The 27481-nt window shown below is 35.8% G+C and overlaps 5 protein-coding genes and 1 long non-coding RNA gene across 13 annotated transcripts; 3 read left to right on the top strand and 3 right to left on the bottom strand.

Annotated features, from left to right (window-relative positions):
* Positions 1 to 36: 36 nt before the first annotated feature.
* Positions 37 to 5458, top strand: Rtgef (Rho-type guanine nucleotide exchange factor). 4 transcript variants are annotated; one of them, XM_077398435.1, is made up of 12 exons: positions 37 to 565; positions 635 to 761; positions 939 to 1116; positions 1199 to 1414; positions 1585 to 1783; positions 1880 to 2107; positions 2197 to 2275; positions 2419 to 2537; positions 4345 to 4522; positions 4615 to 4716; positions 4807 to 4891; positions 5233 to 5458. In XM_077398435.1, the coding sequence occupies exons 1-12, from the start codon at positions 497 to 499 to the stop codon at positions 5384 to 5386; spliced, it is 1734 nt and encodes a 577-aa protein (XP_077254561.1). In that variant the 5' UTR covers positions 37 to 496; the 3' UTR covers positions 5387 to 5458. The 4 variants fall into 4 exon arrangements, with proteins under 4 accessions (XP_077254561.1, XP_077254552.1, XP_077254543.1 ...); XM_077398426.1 differs by having other exon boundaries at positions 4342 to 4522; XM_077398417.1 differs by lacking the exons at positions 4615 to 4716; positions 4807 to 4891; positions 5233 to 5458 and having other exon boundaries at positions 2419 to 3783; positions 4345 to 4469.
* An 84-nt stretch (positions 5459 to 5542) lies between these two features.
* On the bottom strand, positions 5543 to 6751 carry Med11 (mediator complex subunit 11). The gene is made up of 3 exons (XM_077398971.1): positions 6459 to 6751; positions 6140 to 6280; positions 5543 to 6061 (listed from the first exon to the last, which is right to left on the bottom strand). Exons 1-3 carry the CDS (start codon positions 6532 to 6534, stop codon positions 5940 to 5942), a joined length of 339 nt encoding a protein of 112 aa, XP_077255097.1. The 5' UTR covers positions 6535 to 6751; the 3' UTR covers positions 5543 to 5939.
* Positions 6752 to 7795: 1044 nt separating this feature from the next.
* Positions 7796 to 12761, bottom strand: LOC143893282 (uncharacterized). Its single transcript, XM_077398497.1, has 5 exons — positions 12542 to 12761; positions 11416 to 12240; positions 10847 to 11210; positions 10462 to 10765; positions 7796 to 10227 (listed from the first exon to the last, which is right to left on the bottom strand). The coding sequence occupies exons 1-5, from the start codon at positions 12667 to 12669 to the stop codon at positions 10106 to 10108; spliced, it is 1743 nt and encodes a 580-aa protein (XP_077254623.1). The 5' UTR covers positions 12670 to 12761; the 3' UTR covers positions 7796 to 10105.
* Positions 12762 to 13027: 266 nt separating this feature from the next.
* Spel1 (DNA mismatch repair protein spel1) lies at positions 13028 to 27430 on the bottom strand. Of its 3 annotated transcripts, XM_077398332.1 has the most exons (15): positions 27179 to 27430; positions 27052 to 27101; positions 17758 to 17881; positions 17145 to 17401; positions 16720 to 16887; positions 16413 to 16601; positions 15760 to 16154; positions 15431 to 15645; positions 14847 to 15164; positions 14534 to 14755; positions 14154 to 14386; positions 13975 to 14066; positions 13671 to 13893; positions 13504 to 13596; positions 13028 to 13345 (listed from the first exon to the last, which is right to left on the bottom strand). In XM_077398332.1, exons 1-15 carry the CDS (start codon positions 27210 to 27212, stop codon positions 13190 to 13192), a joined length of 2769 nt encoding a protein of 922 aa, XP_077254458.1. In that variant the 5' UTR covers positions 27213 to 27430; the 3' UTR covers positions 13028 to 13189. The 3 variants fall into 3 exon arrangements, with proteins under 3 accessions (XP_077254458.1, XP_077254453.1, XP_077254469.1); XM_077398327.1 differs by lacking the exons at positions 27052 to 27101; positions 27179 to 27430 and adding an exon at positions 20135 to 20296; XM_077398343.1 differs by lacking the exons at positions 27052 to 27101; positions 27179 to 27430 and adding an exon at positions 18013 to 18152.
* On the top strand, positions 18142 to 19979 carry LOC143893527 (uncharacterized). Its single transcript, XR_013255830.1, has 3 exons — positions 18142 to 18186; positions 19168 to 19282; positions 19359 to 19979. It is a non-coding gene; the product is annotated as an uncharacterized LOC143893527 (long non-coding RNA).
* LOC143893163 (uncharacterized) lies at positions 20266 to 26077 on the top strand. Of its 3 annotated transcripts, none has more exons than XM_077398232.1 (3): positions 20266 to 20407; positions 21359 to 25009; positions 25118 to 26077. In XM_077398232.1, exons 2-3 carry the CDS (start codon positions 21371 to 21373, stop codon positions 25775 to 25777), a joined length of 4299 nt encoding a protein of 1432 aa, XP_077254358.1. In that variant the 5' UTR covers positions 20266 to 20407; positions 21359 to 21370; the 3' UTR covers positions 25778 to 26077. The 3 variants fall into 3 exon arrangements, with proteins under 3 accessions (XP_077254358.1, XP_077254348.1, XP_077254339.1); XM_077398222.1 differs by having other exon boundaries at positions 21359 to 25814; positions 25905 to 26077; XM_077398213.1 differs by having other exon boundaries at positions 21359 to 26077.
* Positions 27431 to 27481: the final 51 nt, after the last annotated feature.

Below are 27481 nucleotides of genomic sequence, written 5' to 3'. Positions count from 1 at the left end.
ACGCGAGTCTATCAGCAGGTCCAGGCTTCTGGCAGCGCGCGTGTGCACGCGCGTGTGTGCGTGCGCGTTTTATAACTGTTGTACACGTTGTATGTATGTATGTATGTACATACGCCACTGTAAAAAATATATGGCACCGCACAACTATGCTACCACATTTGTGCGCGGCGAGCGCGCGACGAACTTGAGGGTGTCGCTGGAACATGTGACGAGCTGACGGGGGATCGTCCGGGACGTCCGGGACGTCCGGTGTTGGTTGCGACTTGCGACTTGCGACGCAGCGGACTTCCTTAAAAATAGGAGCTACAGCTGTGCCGCTGGTGCTCATCGAGAGAGACATCATATAGACACCATCTCCACGAGGGACCGTTGGACGCAGTTGGACAGTCGCGCGGGCAGGCAGGTTCGAAGGCTGCGCGTTGATCTCGGGTATGCTACCGGGGAATTAGCCCCCCGACGTTTCTCCACTGCTCGCGGTTGATCAACACCAGGAGTTATGTCGAAGCCCGATGCACCGAAATTCGTCACGGCGCTTTTCTCCTTCAAAGGAAAGAACAACGACGAGGTAACGTGGCACTCCTTCCCCCCTAAATGCATTCAGATGTGTCTATATGCCGTGCTTTTGTTTTTCTAGTTGTGCTTCAAGAAAGGAGATGTAATAACGATAACTCAGGTGGACGACGAAGGCTGGTGGGAGGGCACGTTGCACGATAAGACTGGTTGGTTCCCTTCGAATTATGTCAAAGAATACAGAGTTCCAGGTACGATAATAACTTTTGAATACGTTTAAATTCGAGTACCTTAAATGGTATGCAATTTCATTTGTTTATGTGATCTTTTCTTTTAATACATATTTTAATATGTTCGTATCATGTGTGTTCTAATGCTGAAAATAATTGTATGTCTTTCATATATTGTATATATTCTAATACATACAGATGGTGGTCATGCGTCGATTAAGACGTCGCCAGAAAGGAGTCCACAGGAGTCACCTGCGCATCAAAAACTCAATCGCGATATAGTGTTAAAGGATATCGTCGATTCTGAAAGAGTAAATGTAGCCGAACTGCAAGGACTGGTGAATAATTTTTTACAACCTCTCGAAACATCGAATATGTAAGTCATGTCGTTTAAATAGATACAAGACAAAAAAATGTTATGTATATCTTGTGTAACAGAAATGTTCAATTATATGTAGATTGAAGAAGGAGGAGTATAAGCAGCTACTCGGTAACGTACACGAGGTCCTCGAGACTCACCAATGTTTATTGGCAAACTTGGAAGGAACCGTTTTGCAAGGACTCTCTGCAAGAGTAGGGAATCTTTTCCTGACTATCGCACCAAGGCTAAAGTCTATTCACGCTACATATTGCAATAATCATCCGCAAGCCGTTTGCATATTAGATAGGTATAGGTAGGTGTCTAGAAAATGTATCTTTTTGTTTTTCGACGGAACGCTATATCATGAATTGAGTCTTGGCCTTTATTATGGAATTTGAAGGTTTCTGCCCTTCAAAGAGATAATGCAGTATTACGATTTGTTTCTGGCTACTTTGAGATCAAGTTCGTGTATTATTATTTTAGAGATGAATTAAATGAATTTATGGAGCGCAGTGGGGCGATATCGCCTGGTATATTGGTATTAACAACGGGCCTCAGCAAGCCGTTCCGAAGATTGGACAAGTATTCTGCTATGCTTCAGGAATTAGAAAGATACACCGAAAAAAATCATCCCGACAGAGGGGATACTCAACGTAGCATAACAGTGTACAGAGAAATCGCGGTACGATAACTTATCTATATCTTTTATATGTACAAAAATTTTTATTATCAATGTTCACAATTTACACTTGCTTATCGCAGTCCATTTTATTCGTAGGATCATTGCGCTTCCATACGTAAGCAACGTGAATTAGCACTTCAAATATTAACTAGTGGAATCAAAGGTTGGGAAGGTGAAGAATTAAATTCGTTAGGCGAGATTGTTCACGTTGGATCAGTAACCCTAGCAAACGGCGTAGATCGTAGAGATAGATACTTTGTTTTGTTTCCTACCACACTGCTGGTGCTTGGTACCAGTGCCAGGATGAGTTCCTTCATTTACGAGGTAGACTTGAAAACATCTCTGTCACGCTGCTTTAAAATCACAATTGAAATATATCAAGATTTTAATTCACGCTGCGATTATTTGCATAGGGAAAACTTCCGTTAACTGGCATTAATGTAACTGGAATGGAAAACACGGATGAAATAAGAAATGCTCTGGAGATCACTGGTATGGTTATCGATATTTTATTCAAATATCCCGATACTATCTTGCAAAACAAATAAAGAATGCTATTTTGTGACTTTGCGACAATTGCTTCATAAAATAATGATGTAAATAATAAAATGCGTATGCTTTACGTATGTTTTAAGGACCGATGATCGAAAGCATCGTCGTGCTGTGTGCTACAAGGGAAGAGAGACAGCGTTGGATCGATCTCTTGATTCAGGAACGGTGCACCAGCCTCCTGAAGTCGCCAACTATCCCTCGCGTGAGTTGCCATCATCCTCCGTATGCTCGACTCTCGAGATACTTTGCGAAGCTCGTGAGGAGAAAAGTCATATATCCTGAATTAATGAAGAAATTGTTATATATTCAATATGTCCTGAGGCCAGATTTGAGTAACGTGAAAATGAGAAAGTGCAGTGTGACCTATACTATTTTTCCTACTAGCGCTAGCGAAGGATCAGAGTCGGATACACTCATTGAAAGTAATGTGCAAGAGGAGCCGCGAATATTGCGTAAATCCTCGTTAATACTGGACGTTAGATATGTAACGGACAATACTGATCTTAGTACCGTCGGAATCGCGAGCACTTCCTCACTCACGAATTTCGCGCCGAGAGTTAATTGCGAGAATCGATGTACTTTTGAGACTAGTAAGAGTTTACCTGCTGGTGCTACAATGAGTCACGTCCTGCCAAACGTTCCGCTCGCGTCAAGCAAATCGTATACGTCAAATCTTCAAGCACGTAATAAATTTTGTCGGGAGCATTTGGAAATTTCACATGGCAGAGATCACAGCGATCGGACTGTGAATTATAAATATTTGAAAGCGATCGAGGAGTTTTATCCGAAGAACTCGGACATCCCGGTTCTATATTCCATGACTTCCGCCCAAAACGATAACTGCGATAGCGTCGGGAGGGAATTTCGAGAAATGTGCGCAAATAGTAGTTTACGGTCTTCGGACTCGGGAATGGCCGAGAGTTATCACTTACGTTCATCCGAAGTCAATTCCTGTTACAAGTCATATGCATCTAGTCATACTAAATATACAGATCCCGTAAGAACATCTCATAGCGAAAGCGATAATGATGAGAACAAATTCGAGCATCAGTGTATTTGCACCTCGCCATTCGGCTCTACGCCTCGAGATAGCGCTCACTCGCTGGCTTCGTCCAAAAATATTGACGAATGTACAAGCTTTGCGAGATCTAACGATGTCGGTGATAGCAATGCTAACGATGATCCCGATAATAGCGAGAAGAAAGTTCATGAAACTGTATTGATTCAACCTCTGTTAAATTATGGAAATGTACAAGGAAAAAGGTACACGCAACCGATACCGTACGCGCATCAGTGCGTAATTAAGAAAATCGGGAGACGCGTGGTTCGTCCAATCCAGCCGATTATGGAGGAATATGACGAGCCAACAAATCAAGTGTATTCATCTGGATTATATGCTCATTGGTGGCTCAAGAAATCTATCCCGATAATTGGATGCACGGAACAAGGCAAGCTTCCATGGCATGGCTGTTTCTTTGATCATTTCAGTTTTTTAACCACGCTGGTGTTTTTACTAATTATCATTTTCTCTACCAAAAAAAATCGTATGCTCTTATTTCACAGCCATGTTGTGTGAAGTAAGCTGTCGCTTTACTAACACAATACATTATAGAATAGTCTCGAAAAACATCACGAATTTCTGTGCGTATGCCTTTATTTTATCACGTCGCAACCATCATTTACCTCGCAAAAGATTCTAGTTAGCTTGATTTTGAGTAGACGCAGCTTTAGTCTTCAGGTAGGGCGTGCACTCCAAAGTAATATAATTATAATCATAGTACTTCTCTTTTTTATAGTGTATTTTTAGATTAAGAAATGTTTTGTTATTAAAAATAAAACCCTGCAAAACAATAGCAAAAAAATATACATATACATATAGGTATATGCATATTTTATAAAATAAATTCCAACCAAAGAAACGTTTAGTTCGTGCATCGCATGTATGCAATAGAAACGATTCTAATTATGTATTGTTGAAATATTACAAATAATGCTATATATTGTAGCAGATGAGCAATCAGCCGAACGGAAAGCACCAACGACCGGCAATGGAGCATTGTACATCTCCAGGGATTAAGACACCTTGGAGTATTGCATCATTAAGACCTGCACCTCCCCTATATTCTCTTAAGAATTTTGGAAAAATAGATATCACTACAGATACATCACGCCCACCACGATCATGCAGTAAGTTTATTAATACTAAATATGAAAACATTTGATATGTAATGTACAACCAAGTTGTCAATCTGTTTTCTATAGCATGTTTTATATTACAGACGAGCGACAGTTTGAAGACGATGCGATCATACTGAAAGTAATAGAAGGTTATTGTCTTTCTGTCAATGCTAGATTTACTGTACATTCTGGAGAGTCTAATTGTAAGTTTTTTAATTGGTCTAATATATGTATAACTGTGTTGAAACTTTTCCGCGTGTCTTTATATCATGAAGAAATTGTTATTTTTCTAGCAATGCTAGATTATGAGCTACAAAAATCACGGGACAGGATATCATTGACGCATAACAGGGGCAACTGGGAATCTTGTAATGACAGGTGAATATAAAAATATATTTTGAAAAAATATACCTTTCTACCTTCTCTTACAACAAGAATGTTTAAATTTGATAATTTCTATAAAAATGAAAAATTGCTCGCATTAATTTGTATCAGAAATATATTATCATAATGTTGCTGGTTAAATTGATTTGAGAAACAGAGAAGAAATCGTTTTTTCTTTTCCTAATTCTTTTTAAATATTATGCTATATAAGATTGGATGATATATTCATAATATTTGTACTGGAAATTGATAATAATGTATAACATAATTGTATATACTATATATTATTAATATATGTATCAATACTTATTAACGTGTACTTTTTATGTACACAGAACATTATCGGAAACTGTTAAAACCTTGAAGAATCAAATGACTGACTTACAATCGCAAATGTCGCTACTAACAAAACAATTGGATGAGGAAAGAAGATCGCGACTCTCGTTAGCTGCTACGGTAAAACGCAGTATGGGAGTTATAGACGGATAAAAAAGTCGATAACATCAAAGAATTATATCATAAGAAGTGTTCAAGAATAAATTTTTCACAATGTTCATCTCATACGAGTTTTAATCATAAAACGCATAATGTATGTCGCGTGTTGTTGGAATGTTTTCATAAAGTTTACTATTTTTATGATATAGGTATATATATATATATATATATATATATATATATATATATATATATATATACACATATATGTATATGTGATAAATATAAGATAGAGGAATATACATGTAAAAAAATTATTTATGTATTTTTTTAGTATATTGTACACACTCGGCAATAAAAAAGATATTCAGTCTTTATATGCAGTTCGTAGCAAAAGTGGTTACAAATGTAATTCTATTTGTCGCAATGAAATTCATTACAATGAAAATTATAAACAGGATGGTAAGAAAAGTTTAATTAACGAAATTACATAAATTTATTATAATAAATTTCTTAGATCGGTTATCACGAGCGACATTAATGTAATGTTACTCACAACATTTACAATATATATATATATATCTTGGATTGAGAAAGACGTATGTATTTATCGTAGCTTGTTCTTTATACGTTCCAATTCGTTAACTCTACTTCGCGCGTGTTCCAATCTGTGCCATGCCATTTGCAGTACCTTTTGACTTGCGTATCCGGAACCTTCGTGCGGTTGACCTACGAGAAACGTTATTAGAAACGTACATCGAGGAAGGAAGCGGTGCGGGAATGATATCGTTAAACAAGTGTGCATACCAGTAGAAACCTGTGTGAGATAATTAATCTGTTCGCTCAATTTAGATTCCAATTGTCCTAGAGTCTTCAAGAACTGATGCGTCTGGGACTCCGCCTGCTTCAAGCTCGATTTCTCCTTGCTCAGTTCCATGCAAGCTTGTCCTGTGCAACATAAAGAAATATTTTCATCGTATATGTAGTATTTTTATACATCAAGCATCTTCGCTTCGGGAATTAATGTGTATTTAACCTTGTTCCGCACATTCGTTGTGCAAGTACAACTTGTACTTCGATACACGAGGAATTCATACGAAATAGATTAAAAACGTTTAACAATTACCTGCACTTTGTAAACACACTATAATATCCTTTTCGATAGTCTCCAAAATCTGGATCCTTTCCATCGGCGGCGTCATTATGATTTCTATTTGTACCTGCAGCTACCTTTGAATCAAGAAATTCGCGTAACACTTTTGCTCTTCAGTGAACTTCACTCGTACCTCATAACCCAATTTGTTCGTGAGTACAGTAAAAAATTATCGAAAAACGTTAAATGTCGAATGTGATACCGTGCAACGACAAATAAAACTATGGCCGCGTTCAGCGACGATTAGTTGCACGAGGCAACGCTAGATGGCGCTCGGCCGCCACCTATAGTTCAGTTTGGCACTTTTGCCGCGCTGCACGGCGTGGCGTTGCGATCGACGTAAGCGTAAGATTCTCTTGAGTACTCTTGACTAAATTCTAAATTCCGATTAAGGTGATTAACCTCCTCCTCATCGAGCCGTATTTGTGATATTTTACCATTGTAAAAATGTGAATTTCTTTTTATTGGACACCTGGGAACCTGCTGGTTGAATTAAACTGAGAGGACGACCTCGATTAAGCTGCAATTTAGTTAATCGGAATTTAGTCAGGGTAATCTTCACTCTGAAGTTTGCCGTTCAAACTTCAATTCAGTTAATCGGAGTTGGGGTCGTCTTCACCCTGAAGTTTGTCATTTGAGTTCGCGCACTTATTTCAACTCGTTCGTAGACTTATCCGACTTTATCGAATTATATTAGGCTTGTTTTTTTTTGTATATACATATGTTTCTCATCTTCTCACTTTTTCTTTACGAATATTTTTAACAGGTGAACACAATCCTCAGTTTTATTCCATCCGCGTTTCTCTCTGGTAAAAAAATTTCTCACATTTTTGCTCAGAAAGTTCCTCCCTAAGAATTTATTGTATTTTAAATTTATGAAAAATTTTGAAAAATATGCAAAATTCAAGTTTAATACACATGATCAAATTGATAATACAAAGAGAGACGCGAAATAAATCAATTGTATATTCAGTATATTATAATAAATTGTTACACTCGGATTAATTATGGATTAAATAAATAAATCATTGTTTTCTTAAAAATGTCATCTCATTAAATAAATGTGTTTATCTTGCGTTTTTTTTTATTACCGTATATTTACATACCTATTTACAGTGATATCAACTTTTAGCAAATAAAACATAATATCTAGGGTATGAATTAATTAATAATTTTCTGATAGTAACATAACAAATATTAATATATTAATATTTATATATATATAATATATATAAAATATATATGTATACGCAATTTTTATATTTTAACATAACGGCAAATTTTTGCAGTGCTGCATTTTTTGAGTACGATAAACGCTAAAGTTCCCCCGTTCGTTGCAAAGATATAAGTTGTCATAAGGCTAACGACTGTATCTTTAAATATCTTAGAGTTATATTATCGCTGAATGCATGTGCTTAAATATTTACTTACACAATCTTACTGTCTATCACACAATCACACTATAAAAAAAATTTCTAAGAGCAAAATGACCAACATTGAGGTACTATATATGCAAAAAAATTTTTTGCACGAGAATCAAATAAATATATATATTTTTTTTATTTTAAAAAATCAAATTAAAACGGGATATAGCAGCATGTAATATATGCATTATAAACTAGTCTCCTCTTCTTTTTCGTGTTGTGTAACATATTTAATATTTTATACTTACATTTTAGCATTTTACAGAATTGAAGCCATGTGTGAACACCTATAAGTAAGTCTTCTCTGATAGTTCTAGTAGCTAACACAATAATAATTTAGATAGATATTTTGTTTAATAGAAACATCAGTTATAACATAGCATTTACAATACTATTTTTTTTAATTAGTTGCTTTATACTAGCTACACATTACATATTTTTATCTAAATAATAATTTAACTCATCTCAATATGTTACGGCTATCAAATTCATTACAGTCTCTTAATGAAATATCTTATGAGTAATCATATCAATAATTATATCTTAACTTATACATAAATTTATGTCATTAACAAAAAGAAATATAACAGTATCCATACATTTCATAAATGTATAATCTAAAGATTCATTGTTCTTTTTATTATTTATTACAGGTCGCTAATGCGATTATTTACTTCATTCTGGAAGAGAAATCTCTCGCGTCACCGAACCTAGCTATATTTAAAAGCTATCAATATCTAAAGTGACTAGAAATGTTGCTATATGTTTTCTCTTTTTAACATACACATACTTCTTTTGGCAAGATTTCTGTGATATAAATGTACGAAATAGTGAACAATTTCTGGAAATACTATATCTAGCATTATATAATACTTGCTTGACGTTTATCGTTTACATAATAATCTGTACATTTTCAATTTAAGCAGCTTTGTTTACTCTATATTTACAAAACAATTCATTGCATGTACTATGTACATAAAAGTAAACGGTTTTATAATCTAAATATGCTCAGATGGCACTCAAATTTTATACCGTATCTTTAAAACATTTATGCCATCAACATATAACATTGCACTGAACGGTATCAGGTGCTGGATGATAATCCTGATAGAATTAGTAACGAATGTACCAAAGTACATTACAACATTGTATTAATTACTCTTATACAAAGCTCTATGATATCCTAAAGTACTAATAGATATTGAATTCTTTTTAATATGTGGAAATTTAAATGCCATAAGTTTCAAAGTTAATATAGGGGCAGTTTTAGAGCATATATACAAGATGTCCCTTTAAATTTATAAAATAAAACATTCTTTGTATAAAACATATGGAAACAAGAGTTTTCGAGTTCGTTTTATTTTATGCACTTTATAATATTATCAAGGTACATACAATACATATATATATAATATGTATATATATATATCTCTAAAGTCAAAGTAGATATAAAGCTTCTATCTACCTGTAAACTATTAAGAAAGGGATAACAGATAGCACAAAATAGAATTTTTAACCATTTCAAACAAAAATTAATAGGTCAAAATAGAAATTTTCATTATTTTATTTCATTTTGGAGAGTCTACTTTTTATACGTCAAAATGGAACATCTAGTATATATCTGTTACATACTATGCTAATAAAGAAATCTTAAATAGCAAAATTTGAGAAAAACACATTTAGGTGCCCTTAAATAGAGTGAAAATGATCGTTACATTTTGGAATGTATTTCAGGCCCCTTTAATTATCCAAAGTATTTTTCCAATTTATAGTCAATATAAGAGCAAATATACTTAACCCTATTCACTCCAACGTTTTTTCCGCCCCTTTAATTCTCCAACCATGCACTTTCGAGTCCCACGTGTTTTTTATAATGTTAATAGTTTTGAGAAATTCCCCCAAAATTATTATATCTTTGTACCTTCGACTAAAAATCATTTATTTAAATATTTGTGTACAACACACATTTATATGTTGACACACATTACGACTCGTTTTATTTAAAAAATCATTTTTCCGGCGTGGGGGAGATTATCCCACGATAATTTGCTTTTCACAAAAAAAAATAGAAGCTCGTGGGACACGAAAGGGCATGGTTGGAGTGAATAGGGTTAATGATGGTAACATTTACTTTCCCGTCATCATGCATCATATATGCGCGCATCTTACGATTAAACAGTAAGCGAGGCATTCATATTATAAGGCGTCACCTATTATACCTTCGTTACTGTGTTCCAGAGATTCACATCCAAACAATACGTATTCTTCTCGTGACAGCCAAAATGGATTACCTTCAGTATATTCCGGCGGAGTTTTATCTAAACCAAATGTTAGAACATGAGATTTTTTAATACTCTAATTTAGTTAATTATAAAATGTTATTCTTTATTTACTATATTTATGCGTCTTTTTTTTTTTTTTTTTTTAATGTATCTTAACTATATTTCCGCGTTTCCTATCTTCATATTTTTATATTTTATTATTCCATGACTCAATACTCTATATTTAATTATTTAGTAGTGTAGATATATATAAAAGTTATCGATACTTACCAGGATGCACAGCTAAAGGCACATATGTAGATCCCATTGCGACATTCCAACTATGCGTACCAGGACAGCTTTTCACCTCCAAAATCCTGCTATACTCTGGCAATAGCTCACGTAGATCCTTGGTGAGTCTTAGTTCGAAACCCGCAAGATCTGTATTCCCACCAGTAAGTAGAATATGTGAAAGACAATCTTGCATTATATCTTCCGGTAATCCTGACGTTACATCCTTTATAACTTCGGGCAAACGCAGGCTGATATACATCATTTCAGGAGCTATGTACAACTCTGGCCCTAATGAGACTCTCTAAAAACAATATTTTCCTATAATATCTTTCTATGAACCTAATACGCAAATTGTTGGCGAATTTATTTACTATATACATACCCAAAATTGCTTGTAGTCCGCATAGCTATCAACTCGAAGATTAATATGCTCTCTCGCCTTCTGTCCCAGACGTTTCTCTTCGTTCTTAATATTGTAACTCAGCCTGCATCTTTCTTTAACAGCCAAAATGTCTAGATAGGATATAGGAATTTGATGATATTCTTTCGGTTGCCAGTACATAGCTTGTTTCAAGTGATAGGCAACGTGCCAACCACCCACAGGCAAAAGTCTCCAGCGCTGTGGCATAACCCGTCCTCCGATTACGACAGCCACCGTTGTGCTCAGCGCACCGCTATCGACTACTACACAGGTTTCCACATCCAGCATAGCACATGCTGCTAGAGGCTTCGGTACCAGACATACTCTATAATAACATTAGCTGTAGATTTTTACAGCTAAAGTGTCGAGTATTCTACCATAGATTTAGAATGTTGGTAAATGATAACTGACAACAATTGGATTAAATTAAAACAATTGTGTAATATACATATAAAATGCAACTACTGAAATAATAGGATGTGTGCGTGTGTGCGTGTATATATATATTTATTATTATAATTATCATGTACCTTGCTACTTTAACTTCCTGGAATAAGTAATGTAATAACTGTTTTCTCAAGGTGGGATGCATCGCCAACGGTTCACAAAACATGAGTACCGTATTCGGCTTTCTGAGCGTCGCGGTCAAGCTCATCTGGTGAAACAAATGATCGATAAAGGTTTTGAGAACTGGGAACGTGCCCTCGCACAGCAGGGCCTCTGCCGGGCTCAAGACATCCACGTTTGGAATGCCGAGCACTTCCACCGTATCGGTGCAATAACCATTTATGAGCTTCTGATATATTGGATTTGGCCTGGTGTAGCACATCGGATCGTTCTGATGCGTGGTTAATCTTCGCTTCTCCCTGTACAGCTTCACAGGATTGCAGAAAACGCAGAACGGCCCGCTCGGTCGCGGGATCTTAGCGGTCGCCAATTCCGGCAGCTTCAACAGCTTCAATCTCTTCGCCAATGACTTCGTGTCGGACTTCGAGCGCGTGCTGCTGCTCGGAACGTTCTGAGTCTGCGCCTGCTCCACGTGAGTCTTGTTATTGTACTTCGGAATGCCGAACATGGAGAAGTGTCTCCTCAGTCCGAAGTACGGGGTGATGACCCAGGTGTACTTATTGCCGATCTCGATCACCACCTTGGCGCTGGAGCCCTCGACGCAATTTCTCTGACACGTGTAACCACTACAGTGGTAACACTTTGGGAAAGGTGCGTTCTCCCCCAACGTTATCACCATGTGCAGTCTGTAGCACATAGCTTTAAAGCTGACGCTGAGCAATTGCAAGCATTTTATGTCCGGGAATTTAAAGTGCACTTTCGAGATCAACTGCAGCCATTTCATCTTCCTAAAATAACGCAAAACGTATTATCCTAGAACTCGGGTCCCGAGCAACGACGGCTATACTATCTTATTGTATGTACGTCCGATACTCGGTTCCCTCACGGGAGTCACGGGAAGGACAAGGTTGGGTCGCCCAGGTCACGGAAAAATTTCAACCGGCGAATACCGCGGAAAAGCAACGAGCGGGATCGATATACCCGTCAATTCGTGCAATAAGTAAAGTCCCGCGTCCGTTTCGAGCGTACATCGGTCGCGGGCTCGATTTGACGGTAATCCGACGTAAAACTAACCTAACGCGCACTCACCACAGGTAATCCGTGTCCGACGTTTTCCTCAGGTATTTGCAGGTGCTGCCGAACGCAATAATGTCAGGTACGTCGCAGTATAATAAAATCTTAATCCAAATCTCCTCCGGGAAGACCGCGGGATCCATAATTGTTACTGATAAAAACGATAGAAAAGTGTACGATCAACAGTCACTTGGACAGTCAGGCCTTCAGACTTCTGACACTCCCCAGGACCAGCTAATACGCTAGTCAAGTTCAAGGTTACGAATGGCGAATTACGCGAATCAATATGTTACCCGCGGACGGTATCATTGTGGAAATAATCTCGTGAAAATTTTTTCCCTGTACTTATTTTTGGACACTTATTTAATTTAGTTCGAAAATTAACAAATTCATGCAAAATGTAATCAAATCACCACCACTAATTATATAATTCAAATCGGTGTAATGATTATTTAATAATCAGTGATCATTGACGAACAAGAGAAATGATAACGGCAAACATTGAATCCAACGTATTTATACGAAATTATTTAATGAAAAATATCTACATCTCTTTTTCTTCGTTTGATTCAGTCAACAGTAAAGTATTTTTTTAAAAATAATACTGCTTGTTCAAGTCCCTCTTTTGTGTTCACAACGTGGTATACAATAATAATTCTCGATTTACGAAGCGGTCAGTAGCGCCTCAATGTAAGGATTCTTGTGGGAGAGAATATCTTCTTTTAACAACGACAGCTGACTTTCCAGGTCGGTGTTGGATAAAGACTGGTCCAAAGCTTTACACTTTGTGAGAAATTGCGAGATAAGGATTTCACCCTCCTGCAACAATATTAAATATTGTGAAACTGTTATATCTATATCATTGATATCAATGATAAATTATTAGTGTTGAACGACAAATTATTATATATATAACAGTATCTATTATCTCTCTCTCTCTCTCATTTAGTTATTAGAATTATTAACAATAAAGGTACCTGAATAATCTTCTGTTTCTTCTGGGGATTATCAGATCCTTCAAAAGCTACGCCTTGATAGTCCTCGAGCTCTGCTTGCTTTCTTTTGGCGAACTAAACGAAAAGTCGTTCAATATATAAGAAATTTTATAATATTTAATACGTGCCCACATAAATCAAATACATACCTCTATTACATCTGGTGGGAAATTAGCCATCTTAGCGACATGAAGACCAAAACTTTGATCACAAATCCCTGGCTTTATTTTATAAAGTAACGTCAATTTATTGTCTTCTACAAGAGCGGTAACATGTTGGTTTTTTACAGTAGGTATTTCTTCAGCTAACTTTGTAATCTCGTGGAAGTGTGTAGCAAATAGGCAATACGATTTAATATCCCTCGCCAAATGCCTAAAACAATATAAAAAATATAACAAAATGTTTTCAATATTACTTTTTTACATAATATAAATTATTATGTTGTATACTTACTCTGCTATTGACCACGCTATACCACAACCCTCGTAGGTGGATGTACCTCTACCCAATTCGTCGATAATTACAAGAGAATTACATGTTGCTGTCTATATATATATAAGTGAAACTTAATATTAGATATATAGACCATATTGTGTTATTATAATTTCTGAATGATAAATGATATAAATTACCTTCAAAATAGCAGCAGTTTCTATCATTTCCATCATGAAGGTCGACAATCCTTTTAGCTGGGAATCGTCAGCTCCCACTCTAGCCAATATGCAATCCAATAATGATATAGTTGCTTTATCACAAGGAACAAAACTACCAATATGAGCCATTAATGCAGTTACACCAACAGATCTGATATAAGTACTTTTACCTCCCATATTTGGGCCAGTAATAATGCAAAAGTGGCACCGATCTATAAAGAATTAAGCCAGAAATTTTTTATAATAAATGTAATTCAAAATATTGCAATTTTAGTTAATTATTTTGCTAATTATATTATTCTATATTATTATTAATTATTATTGGCATTATTTCATAGATCCAGATCTTATATTCATACCTCTTTTAAAATTGATATCATTCGCAATATAGTCGACTCCTTGTTGCATTTCCAAACACGGATGTCTAACTTGAAGGAGATTCAATTCACCTTCTTCGCTCGGGACCATTTTGGGGCGCACGTATACCTTGTTAGCACTTACTGCTGCAGAAGCAAATGCAGTGAGAACATCTAGGCATGCCAACACGGCACCGATAGTACGCACTGTTTCGCTATAGCCAGCTAGAAACATAACGTAATCAGAATAAGAATTATGATAGTTATATTAATATTACATTGGAGTAATTTTTTTAAACAAGAATTGATACCAAACCTGCAATTCCTACAATTTCTGTAATAACGTCTTTCTGCCTCTCCAAATATTTATTCCTGGCATCTATAAAATCGTCATTCAATTCGTTTAATTTATTGTTTCGGAATCTTACGCCAGCTTTATTAGAATCCAGAATAGTGTAATGTTTCTTGTTCCTAAGTATTTTCTCTTCCTTTAATGCGATACGAAAGTAATAGCCGAATTGTTGATTAGATTCTAGCTTTAACATTTTTCCTGCTTCTAAGCACAGATCATTCGCTGCCTTATTGAGTTGTTGTTGAATGGTTTCTTCCGTTTCATCCATTGCGTCTTTTAATGCTGTAATATTACAAAATTGTTTATATATGTATAGTTATATTTGCTTTATATTTATTTAAAATAATGAAAACTGAATAGAAAGAAAATACATAACGTACAATATGTGCCAAAAGTCATGCAATTTTTCTTGTTAGATTTTTTCTTATTTAAGATTTATAAAATCTAAATTTTAAAATCTAGATATCTATAATTTAATGCATATCTTTTAGACATCCTGTATATCTTTATAGAAACGTTAATAATGAGTCAGAATTTAAGATTGTTACTTTTCAGATCATCTGCAAATCTTGGATTGACCATAAAATCACCCTTTTCTGCAGCCTCTAAATCAATTGTCTGCTCTACCAGTTGTTGAAATTTATCCATATCCTCTATAAGTTCCTTCAGTGGATCTATTATCATTGTTTTCAAGGCTGTGATAGTTCCTTCTGGTGAAAGCTGTTCCATTAGTTTTGGTAAGTATGATACGCACAGGTAGATTCTGAGAAGTACATATAATCAGCATTAATACAATCCTTACTTACAATCTTTACTATCGATATACTTATACTAATTGTGACGATAACTGTTACTTTCTACAATAGCGATAACTTACTTGTAACAATCTTGTAACGTCGACTTCTTCCTAGCCAGTTTCTTCGCGAGCTGTTGTAGATCCGGTATACGTTTTAAATAGTCATCACTAAGAACAGATCTTAGTTCGTTATTCGTTACTAATAGCTCAACGATATCATGCCGTTCCTTTATTAGAGATAGGTCTTTAAGAGGCTGTCGAACCCATTGCGCGATTAATCGGTGCCCTTGCGCGGTTCTGCATTTATCTAATAATGTTAAAACGCTGGCGACTGGATTTCCATGTAAATTGGGAATTGTATCGGTATGTGGTTCGATGTTGAGAGCTTTTATTGCCGCAGAATCCAATCTTATGTACCGCGACTGCTCGATTTGATTCAGTTTAAATTGATTCATATGGCCTTCGTCTGATGTTAACTGATAAACAATTATTGCATAAGAAACACATAACGAGAGATAAGAGACATACAGGGTGTCATCTTTATCATAAATTTTAATGATAAACACATATGCAATGCTTTTAATTGTCAAATAATTCCTTATGTTAAGTTTTTTGTTATTTTTATTTTTATTATGAGAAAGAAATTGTCGAATTCATTAATAAATTATCATCAAGATTTGATAAAGATGCTACGTCCTATAGATTCTTGTAAATAAAACTATAAAAAAACTTACATCTAAATATTTAATAAGAGCAGATGTTGCAGACATAGCTAAGTTTAAGTTAACTTCAGGCAACGATTGCGCATTCTGTTTTTGTCCTTTCTCAAATTTTATTAACGTGTTCAGGTCATCAATAATCGAGTCACTGGCAAATTCATTTTTCTTTCTTAAAGTAACCATAACGTTACTTCTTTCCATCAGCTGGAAAAACAAATATGAAATTATAATGTTAGGTGTATCAAAATATTTTAGTAAAATGTATATAATTCTCGTCATATTTTAAAAGCATAATATTTTATATTTTTGACGTTGTACATACTTGTTTGAGAGTTTGAAATTCATAACTGCCTTCTCCCTGAATTAACAAACATTCTTTTGGAGCAAGTGTTACAAGGAGCGACTCTAGATTTGAAAATGACTCGTTATCTTGAAATTCAGCAACTGAAATTAAAGTTGAAACGACATCTACACAACTTAAGCCGACGACCTGCAAAATAATTTAGATATACTTATATATAATTTTGAATAAAAATGGTAACATATTTTACACTACATAATTTCTTAAATATATTATATAATCACATATAATATGTATATATAATTATAATATTTATATGTTAGAAAAAATTATAATTATAATTAATGATAATATCAAATTGATTCTGTGAGATAAATTATATAAAATAGACGATATTAATGTTATTTTAGCAAAAGTATATATTTAATCATCCATGATGAACTCACTCTGGATTTTCCTTCTGTTCCCAGTTTCACAGCTATTACGGATACACCCACAGCTATGTCATTATTGCCGAACAAGATATCTTCGAAATGAGATAGATTGCCGGGTGAACCTTTGTACTCCAAGATCCAGTTCTGATTTTTAGAGGAGCCTTGATTGACATAAACTTCAACTCTATATTGCTTCACTAACAACAAGTCGCGCAGAAACGTCTCGAAATGACTTTTATTGAGAATAACTCCTTCCGTTTTATGGGGCTCTGCAAAAACATTGATTTTGTTATTAACGTTTTGCGTTGCGCTACGCTTAAACTTGGACACTTTTTAAATTAAGCTAAATAAAATATTGTAGAGCATCAAATACACGTACGATACATTTATCGTGTTAATATGAGTATATATTAAAAGATACCGATTCTTTACAAATATACATAATTAAAACACGCACGAATACGCGTACAAAATAAAGAGATATGAGTACATCAAAACCAGGATATTTCAAACCAGAAACGAGGGTATTCTAGTTGCTAAAATACATTCTTTTCAAACAAACTTAAAAGATACGATCCTCTTATATCAGTATTTAAAAATTATTCAATGCGTAAATGATGTTTACCAGCTCCAATCATTTTACACACGGATGTTGTCTTAAATACTTCTTGTGCAGCAAAGAGAGCGTCGCTTCCATGTACCGTATAATAGTCTGATCTATTGAAAAACCGTATCGTGGTATCGAGTTTCTGAAATACAAATTATTACTTGTTGATTATCAAGTCAATAGTTTCCGTGAATTTCTCTTCTACGCGATGCGTAATCTCTATTGCGACATGCTGAATTATTTTACGATGCGTGATATTGCTGAAACACTCACTATGCTTTCATTAAATTATCTCCGACATTCGAAGAAATGCTTTAAACGATGCGTGTGACGAATTGAGAGCAGATAATATGTCACTCGGTTATATATTGAATCTGACGCCTTATAAACTGTCATTTACATTTATCCTTGACTTCTTTGCGTGACGTTGCAAGCTTCCAGATACAAGTATATAATTTTTAAAATAATATTTCTCAATTGTTACTTCTAAAGTTATACATTTACATTTTCTAGAAATATTATATATAATAATGATTATATATTCGTCAGTTTTATATACAAAAACACATCTTCACATTAATTTTTAAGAAATGTATATACCGTATATCACATAATGAATTATAATATTCTTGTATCAAGAAGATCCCATTGAAAAGGATCCTATTATTATTTGATGATATTTAACACGATATATTTTTGTTTGACTTTCATTTTCTGCTACATGGTTTTCTAATTAGCCACATCACACGCGTGTTTGCATCTACTAGAACTTGGATATTTTTTACAATTATTCGGGATTATACATTGTTTGCGAAGTACCGTCATACATATCATATTTCTGAGAAATTAAAAACCTTGCCAACGTATCTGTAGGTCAATGCCTATCGAGGGGTCAGAGTATCACAGGTCGCCACGGCTCCGCGATGTGTGCGATTTTATATAAGTTTGGAATTTAAAGAAACATTTTACTGGCGCCGTAAAATTTTGCCGATAAGCACTCCTGTTCGCACAATTTATTTGCACCTTACAAACGAACAATATAAATAAATGTTCTTTCATCTACTTTGCTCAAAAGCATTGGCAATATTCTGAGACTAAAAACGTTCTAAGAGTTGAGAGTTTTTAATATATACAAATTGTATAAAATGTATTATATAATAATAAAGTAATATATATATAAATTTTAATATAACTATTTTCACTATGAATTTTTTTTAACGAGTTCTCAATATATAATAGATCATTGTACGACCATCAAATGAGAGAGATGAAGAAAAAAGGAAAAAAAGATATGACAATCATATTCATTGAATAGATAATATTTCATGAAAATAAACTAGCTTTTATTTAAATCATAATGAGAGAGCATATACCTATATGAATACATTTAAGTATTTCTCATATTTATACGTGTTAACTTGTCCATAGGGAATTCCAACAGTTTCAATGACACCAATATTGAGGTCACGAAGTGGTCCACATCGTGGAAATATCATTCATTCTTAGCACGATAAAAGAAGATCAGAGTTCATATTCTAGGAAGGTCAGTAATTTTTGTAACAAAGTGGGCCATCGTTCTTTTGTTCTTTGTAATCAGTTTTCTGGATTTCTTTATTTAGAAAGAGCCCACCACCGTTGTATTCCGGTAGAATGCAAACGCGAGAATACAAATGTTATTGGGAGAGCCACGGCCTTGACGTAACGACGACCTTGAAATTGCTCCTACTGAATGAAAGTGAGCCTGATCGTCGTTACAAATTCAGAATGACTTAACCGAATGACACATCAAATCGAATATGGAAAACCGCTTCTCGTGACTACCTGGAAGTCGTTGAGTTATGTCCGTTGCCGTACATATACGTACATATGTAAGCAGACGATGCATCATGTATTTATCTATGTGTAAGATATTGCGGTGTAACTTTAAGCGAACAGGATATGAGACCGATGGGAGATAATGGGAGATTAATGTGATGTAATAATCTATTTTTTAAGTGCTATATTTAAACACGATCAATTTGCAATTATAAGTAAATAATTATTTTCATCCATTATTTCCTATTCTGATAAGATATACATTTTTTTTTTAAGAGACCTGTTTTTTTTACGAAAAGATATATTTTCTACAGGATGCAATAAATTTTTTTTCTATATGATTAATTTTAATGTATCGGTAAACAAGATTTATAGAAATGTATAATTTAGTATCGTTTATTGTCGCATAAAGAATGTTTTTTCTAAAATAAAAAACATTATAAAAGGAAACTGTTTAGCTTGAAAGAACTCCAAAAAGGTAATACAATCCATGAATTCGATTCTAGGACAAAGACTTATAACAAGAACACAACAAAAACAAATAACAAATTATAAAAATATATATGTTTCTAAGACTTACGTCAACGGTAGAACCCAATCTTACATTGCTGAGAATTATGTGCGATAAGACCGAGTCTGGACACTGTGATGGATAAGAAGGAAAGATCACTAATATGTGTAAGAGCGAAAAAGAATGCTCCGCGAGAATCATCGGTAAGAAGAAGGGGGGGGGAAAGAACATAAATGGATTTGCAATAATCTTCTTCTGCTATACGTGAGCCTACAGTGTTAGTTAGAACATCTCTGCATTAAGAACTGAATTTATAAGTGTTTCTCGATCTTCCAGTATAAGGTAAATAAAATATGATATTGTTTTCCTAATAGCAAGTGTGAATTGAGTGTATAAATAAACGTCGTGTCTTGTCAGTGAACAAAATAGACAGACTTGTCTTCTTGCTATTGCTTGTGCTATAATAAAAGTGCCTTTTAATTTAACACAGATAATAAGACCACTGCATCACTAGAAATATCTTATTTTATTTAACAAAATACGTTCCGCATATATTTTTCATACATTCATCAGAGAATAAACGAATAACCTATTCATCAGACTAAACCAAGTGGATTAAAAGTTTCGCGATCTTGCACTTTTAAATAGATATAGACAGTAAGTTATGTTATTTCATCTTTACAATATTAAAATAAGAGTTTTGATCGAGAAATATCGGTAATAGATTTATATTATATATTATTTGATTTGTACATCTTATGTGTTATCTCCTATTTATCATTTATCGTGAAGGCTGACTTTGATGAACCTGTTCATATACGTTACATCACACATAACATTCGCGAAACAGCAAATCTGAGTTGATGTTGCCAAAACAAAAAATAAACTTGCGTTAAAATAAAAAATAAAGAATATTTTCTGCAAAGAATGTCAAAACATAAAAATATATATGTTATTAAAACTCGTTTGCGTAAAGTAGCGATTTTTCATCAATCATGCAATATTATTTCATTTAATTTTGTAAAAGCCTAATTCTATCTATTTGTGATTAAAAGATAAATAATTTTATATTACTTATCTGTGTTTCTAAAAATTGATTTATGAAAAATATTAATTATGTATATAACATATAAAAAATATTGAATTAGAAAAGATGTTTAAAAATATTGTCAAAAAGACACAATTCTCATTTTGTTTAAATATCTAGAAATGTATATTGTGTGTTTTCGATTTAAGGAAAAAGATACAAAAAAATATATATATTTTTTTAAAGCACTTATTTTTATTTTATAGGGATCGGGGATAATGGCGTTAGGAGGAATAATCGTTTTATCCGCATTAGTTGTACAAACATTATCAGCGCCAAGTGGCTGCATAGAAGCCTGCAACTTCCTCCAAACAGGCATTCATCAAACGTTGGGCAGTTATCAAGATCATGCAAATTTAGTTCAAGCAAGAACGAACCTAAATGATTACGATTACGCTAAACCAGGAAACTGGACTGAACATAATCAGTATAGGACAGACAGCGGGCATGGTAAGGTTCACGAAGAACGAGGACAATATGTCGGAGGGTCGAAAAGGGTGAGATATTACAAGAAGAATTTTACCTCATCCTACGGCAACGTGAACGGAGTGGACGCAACGGAATTAGGCGAATTGGGCAGTCAACACAGGTATGACTCGATGCATGTGCCAAGCCAGAATATCGATTCCCAAAGCGCTTACGGCCTAGGACAGACAGTCACGAAGGAGACCGGATACAACAGAGTGCACAGCCAACAGACACAATCACTGAGAGGATCGACAACGAGAACCGATAGCCAGAGTCAGAGGCTAGAAGATTTTGGGGAATACGGCGGATATTCGCAGGTGAATCAACACGTTCCCGTCATTAACACTCAAACGGTCGATACACAGCACCATGTTCAAACAGCTCCCAGTAATTGGAGCAAAGTAGACTCGTACAGAACCGACGGAGGTCGCGGACAGGTCTTCGAGGAGGAAGGTCAATACGTAACCGGGCCTAAGAAAGTTCGCTATTACAAGAAAAACTACACCTCCAGCTACAGCTCCGGCGTTCCTCAAAACAACATCGGCTCAGCGACCTTGAACGAATTACACAGCGAATTGCAAAGAAACTTGCAGAACAACCTTGATAGCTTAAGAAGGGATTTTCATCAGGCCTCTAGCACCGGACACACCGCCGCCGCCACGCACGTAGGTTCGACGGTGGACTTGACTCAGGAAGCAGTCGGTTTCCATGATCTGCAAACCGCCGAGAGCGATGGTTACAGACAACATGCGGGCTACCAGGGCATCCCGTCCACCGGAAGTGTGCATCATTACACTGATCAGCAGAGAGAAACACTCACCGATACGAGACAGCTGCCGCACACATATCCTACCGCGGCTGCAGATACGTATAACACGGGAAGCCATCGAACTTATCAAAGCCACGAGACTCACATGTCCCGAGTACATCCTGTGCCTCAATCGAGTCACTTGTCTCCCGGTTACGTGCAGGTTCCTACAAGCGGTTACCACACCAACTACCATAGTGCGCACTCGAGTGGACATCATGTGGACGAAACCCATCGTGCGGAGGTCTTGGGCGCGCATCAGTCCAGCGTGCTTCAGAATCAGCTGCTAACCGAAAACTCCCAGCGCGTGTACAACCCGCATTCAAGTCACGTCACTTATCCCAGCAGACATGGCGAGACTAGGCACTACGAGGAGCAATGGAGATCCTCCAGTCACACCGGGGGCAGCCTAGCTCCCGATCGAACCACTGCGGACCATTCCGCGCACGATGTCGGTCACACGGAAAGAGCGCATTACGATCGAGACGCGTATAATGAACACCGCGGACGTTATCATAACGCCCAGGGATACGAGTCCCGCGCACATACTGGCGCACATACTGGTGCATATACTGGCGCACATACTAGCGCACATACTGGCGCACATACTGGCAGCAGTTATGATTCCGCGTACAGAACGAGTTCGGGACAACTCGTCACCGGATCGCTGGACTTGGGGCATGCAGCGCATGGTGCCGATTGCACTGAGGAGACTCATCAGCAATATCAACACGAAACCAGATACCACAGAAAGTACAAACGAGAGGCTCATCACGGTAACGTGCAGCAACACCGAGCAATTGACGGAGATTTTACGCAGCAAAATCAGGAGTTTGATCAAAATTCACAACAGTTGGAAGACTTGACACAGCAGACGCAAGATTCTGATGATTTCACGCAACAACCGAGTGGTAAGCTTGAACTCGGCCAGCAAATCATTGATAATCATCACTTGGATGATTTAACACAGCAAAGCGAACAGTTCACGCAGCAGACGGAGGGTCAGCTTGAATTTGGTCAGCAAACTGTCGGTAATCCGCACTCGGAGGACTTAACGCAGCAAACGGAAGGTCAGCTTGAATTTGGCCAACAAACTGTCGATAATCCGCAACCAGAGGACTTAACGCAACAGAGTGAACAGTTTACACAACAGACACAAGGACCTGATGATCTCACGCAACAAACGAGTGGCAAACTTGAATTTGGTCACCAAACCATTGATAATCATCATTTGGATGATTTAACACAGCAGATGAAGGGTCAGTTTGAATTTGGCCAGCAAATTGTTGGTAATCCACACTTAGAAGATTTAACGCAACAGACATCCGACGATTTCACGCAACAAACGAGTGGTAAACTTGAATACGGCCATCAGCAAACTATTGATAATCAGCATTTAAAGGATTTAATGCAGCAGACACAAGGATCGGACGATTTCACACAACAGACGAGTGGTAAACTTGATTATGAACAGCAAACTGACGACACTCAACAATTGGAGCAATTTGCACAGCGAGCGGCAAGATCGGATAGGTTAACGCAACAAATTCAACTAAGTAAACATAAATTTGGACAGGATGTTGTTGATAACAAATATTTAGATGATTTGACACAACAGAGCGAACAGTTTTCACAGCAGACTGAAGGTCAATTTGAATTTGGACAGCAAGTTGTTGGTAATCAGCATCTAGAAGACTCGACACGGCAAAATGAACAATTTGCACAGCAGACAGTAGGATCAGACGATTTTACGCAACAATCTGTTGGTAAACTGGAATTTGGTCAACAAATGCAATCGATAGATAAATCTGCCAAGCCAAAAAGTCAACGTCTGGAAGAATTCAATGAGCAAAGTGAAGATTTCACTCAACAGACGGGAAGATTTGATGATTTTACGCAACAAACAATGGGACATTTAGAATTTGGACAACTACAACAACCGCACAGATCCGGTAAACCAAAAGTCGGCAACCATCATTTGGAAGACTTCACTCAGCAGAATGAAGACATAACTCAACAGACTGGAGGATTCGATGATTTCTCGCAACAAACAGCAGAACACGAGTATGGGCAACAAAGAGAACAGCAAAAACCTAGCTGGCCGGGACATAATAATCAACGTTTGGAACATTATTCTCAACAAAATAAGTGGGATATAGATAATCTTTCACAACAGTCGCATCAATATCCATCCTATAACAGAAATGACAAACAATCCGAATGGCAATTAGAACAAATGTCACAAAAAACGAATTTTGATCAAGATTTTACTCAACAAACTGATCAAGATCAATTAGCACCTGTAAAACCAGCACCAAAGCCAAGACCAAGACCGCGATATCAGAAACATGATTCCATTCCAACACGTACAGATGAAACAGATACAATTGTTGATGACTTTTTTAAACCGGTCGAGGTAAGCCCGGAAGCTGATATAGGTGATTCCCACGGAAGAATTATCGAATCTGGCAGTCGCGCATATCCTGGATCCAATCATGATACATCGAAAGTTTTATATTCGACTCAAGGAAGCAGCAGCGTATTTGACAACCAAAAGGAAAATATGGATCGCTTAAATTGGGTACATAAATCAAATGACGCTACAGTAGGCTTGCAATGGCATTATACTTATCATCCAAGTGATTTGACTAACGTTGAAGGCTCACATGACAATTTTTATCCTCGTCAGAATGTCGACCCGATGTCGCAGCAAACAGAAGATATGCAACAACAGTCCAAACCATTTGACTTTAATCAACGGAACAAGGATACGTTAGAAGATAATCAAAATTCGTACATTTCTCAATCATCGCAACGTGACAGATACAATCAGCAGTCGGGATCGTTTCAACAAGTTGAAACGCCCCGCTTCGACAATCAATTTAATCAAGATTCTGACGAAATCCCATCAGGAGTAATTCCATTGCAACGCGACGAAAATTCCCGACTGACTTCGGAACAAGAGAAACGATCGACGCCGACTACAGGGCAAACGGAAGATAAAATAGAGTCACGAATCTTGCAAGCGTATGGCGGAGGGCCATATGATGCATCACGTAGCGATGATTTCTATAGCAGAATTAGGCCAAATCCCAGCGCTACCTTGCCACCCATGGCTGGTGAGGATCCGTGGGATATCAGAGAAATACCAAGGGTACCGGTGATACCTCGGGCATGGTCCACAGTACGCAACATACCAGAAATTGTAACTACAACCGAGGTGGCGGACATTACAACGCAGGCAATAGACACTACGACAACCCAGGCATCCTTCTGGAGCAGAGTTGGTCATAAAATAACCAGCACGTACGACAAGGCTAAGGAAAAAGCTAAGGAGATTTTCGGCTAGATGCCACACATATCCTACTTATTTAAGAATTACTTATGTAAGCACGGCAAAATTTCTCTCGCAATTTCTGAGTCGAGACATATCGAATTGTTACATTTATTTATGAATAATGTATGTATATTTGCAGTTACCAATAAAATCAAGACGAATCAGGAATGAACCACGTAAACACGTTTATCATGAGGGTATAATTTTAATTAATATTCTGAATATTAGTATTATAAAATATTACTATTGTAAAACTAGGACAATATTTTCGTATTTTATATAAATAAAAATGTATTTTCTTTTCTAACAGAAGTGTCATGTCTATTTTCGTATATAAACGTAGAAAAAGTTTTACCATACTTTTACACGTTTTCTTTATAAATGTTCATTTACATAATATCTATTGTTTCCATAAAATATCATCGTTTCATGAATAACTTAAAAATGCAAACAAAAATAGAGTCTACTAGAACTGAATATGATTACTTCTGTGTTTTGCTTCTTAATTTTTATTCTCAATAAAAAATCTCATTAATAGTACAGGCAAAACTGTCAAGAAAACATTCCTTAATAGAATATTTTATGTAATCCAGAAGATCAGCTCTTTTCAGAAGACTATTTCACAGGATACTCAAAATATTTAATATACATTCTGATAATATTATATCTTTCTCTCCTTTATTTACTGTAAAATATCTATTTTATTGTAAACCCTGCGGGGAAAGACAATAAACTTATCTATCTATCTATTTTATTTCTTTCATCTATTTTAAGTTATCTCTCAAATTAATTTAAAAGAGTGATGTTTAGATCTATATTTATGTATCAAATATGTTCATTTCTTTGATGTAAACATTGTAAACCAAAATTGCAAGCATTTCTTTTGTAGAAATTTGGAAAAATTACTTTGTCACTGTAATACTTAGTCATTTACTAGATGATGCTTCATATAACACACACACACAGTTGTATTATATATATATATATATAATAATATAATAATATAAATAATTTTACTTTAGAGTTATTACAATCGCTGTAATTTCCCTTCAAATATACATTCGAAGTGAATATAAAAAAAAATACAATGCCAACTATAGCACTCTTCTACAAAACAAAAAATTGTTAAAAATGTATATTAATAAAAAACAAAAATACATCGTTATCGTTAGGATAATCGTTAACATTAGAGGAATAATTAATGCATAAATAATCATTAAAAAATTGAGAATTTTAACAGTTGTATTTGTGTGCGGTGCAGTGTAAACAATAATTTGCTTACTCACCTCTGGGAGACTTTTAAAAAATCTAACAAAACTCTGCTGCGTAGGAGGATCTGAAATAAATAATTGTATTAAGACAACGTAAGAGTGTCTTATAAGAATTTAGTTAAATAAAATGCCTTAAATGTACCCATGCTGAACTGTTGGTTAGGTTGCACTGCCATGTTTGTGATAAAATAGAACACAACACGAGCACTAAACGAGATGCAGCGAGAACTGTTAAAGGTTCACTAGTGAAAATTTAGGAAATTGGAAAATTTTGCTTTGCAAATCCTCGACCACCGTTATCCAAACAAATTTAAATGATAGTTAAACAATCTCGATTGCCGCCAATGCCGCCGAGAGAAAAGCCTAACCTGAAAATAGTGAGAATACTTGAGAGAGTGAACATGTGCCCGCATTTGTCAGATATCTATTATCACGTCCCGTGGCG

This window comes from Temnothorax americanus, unplaced genomic scaffold, assembly GCF_048541705.1.
Source record: "Temnothorax americanus isolate GAGA-0224 unplaced genomic scaffold, ASM4854170v1 Scaffold1, whole genome shotgun sequence".
NCBI lineage: Eukaryota > Metazoa > Arthropoda > Insecta > Hymenoptera > Formicidae > Temnothorax > Temnothorax americanus.
The sequence above is the reverse complement of the archived record's forward strand: the minus strand, read 5'-3'. Positions and strand labels throughout refer to the sequence as shown.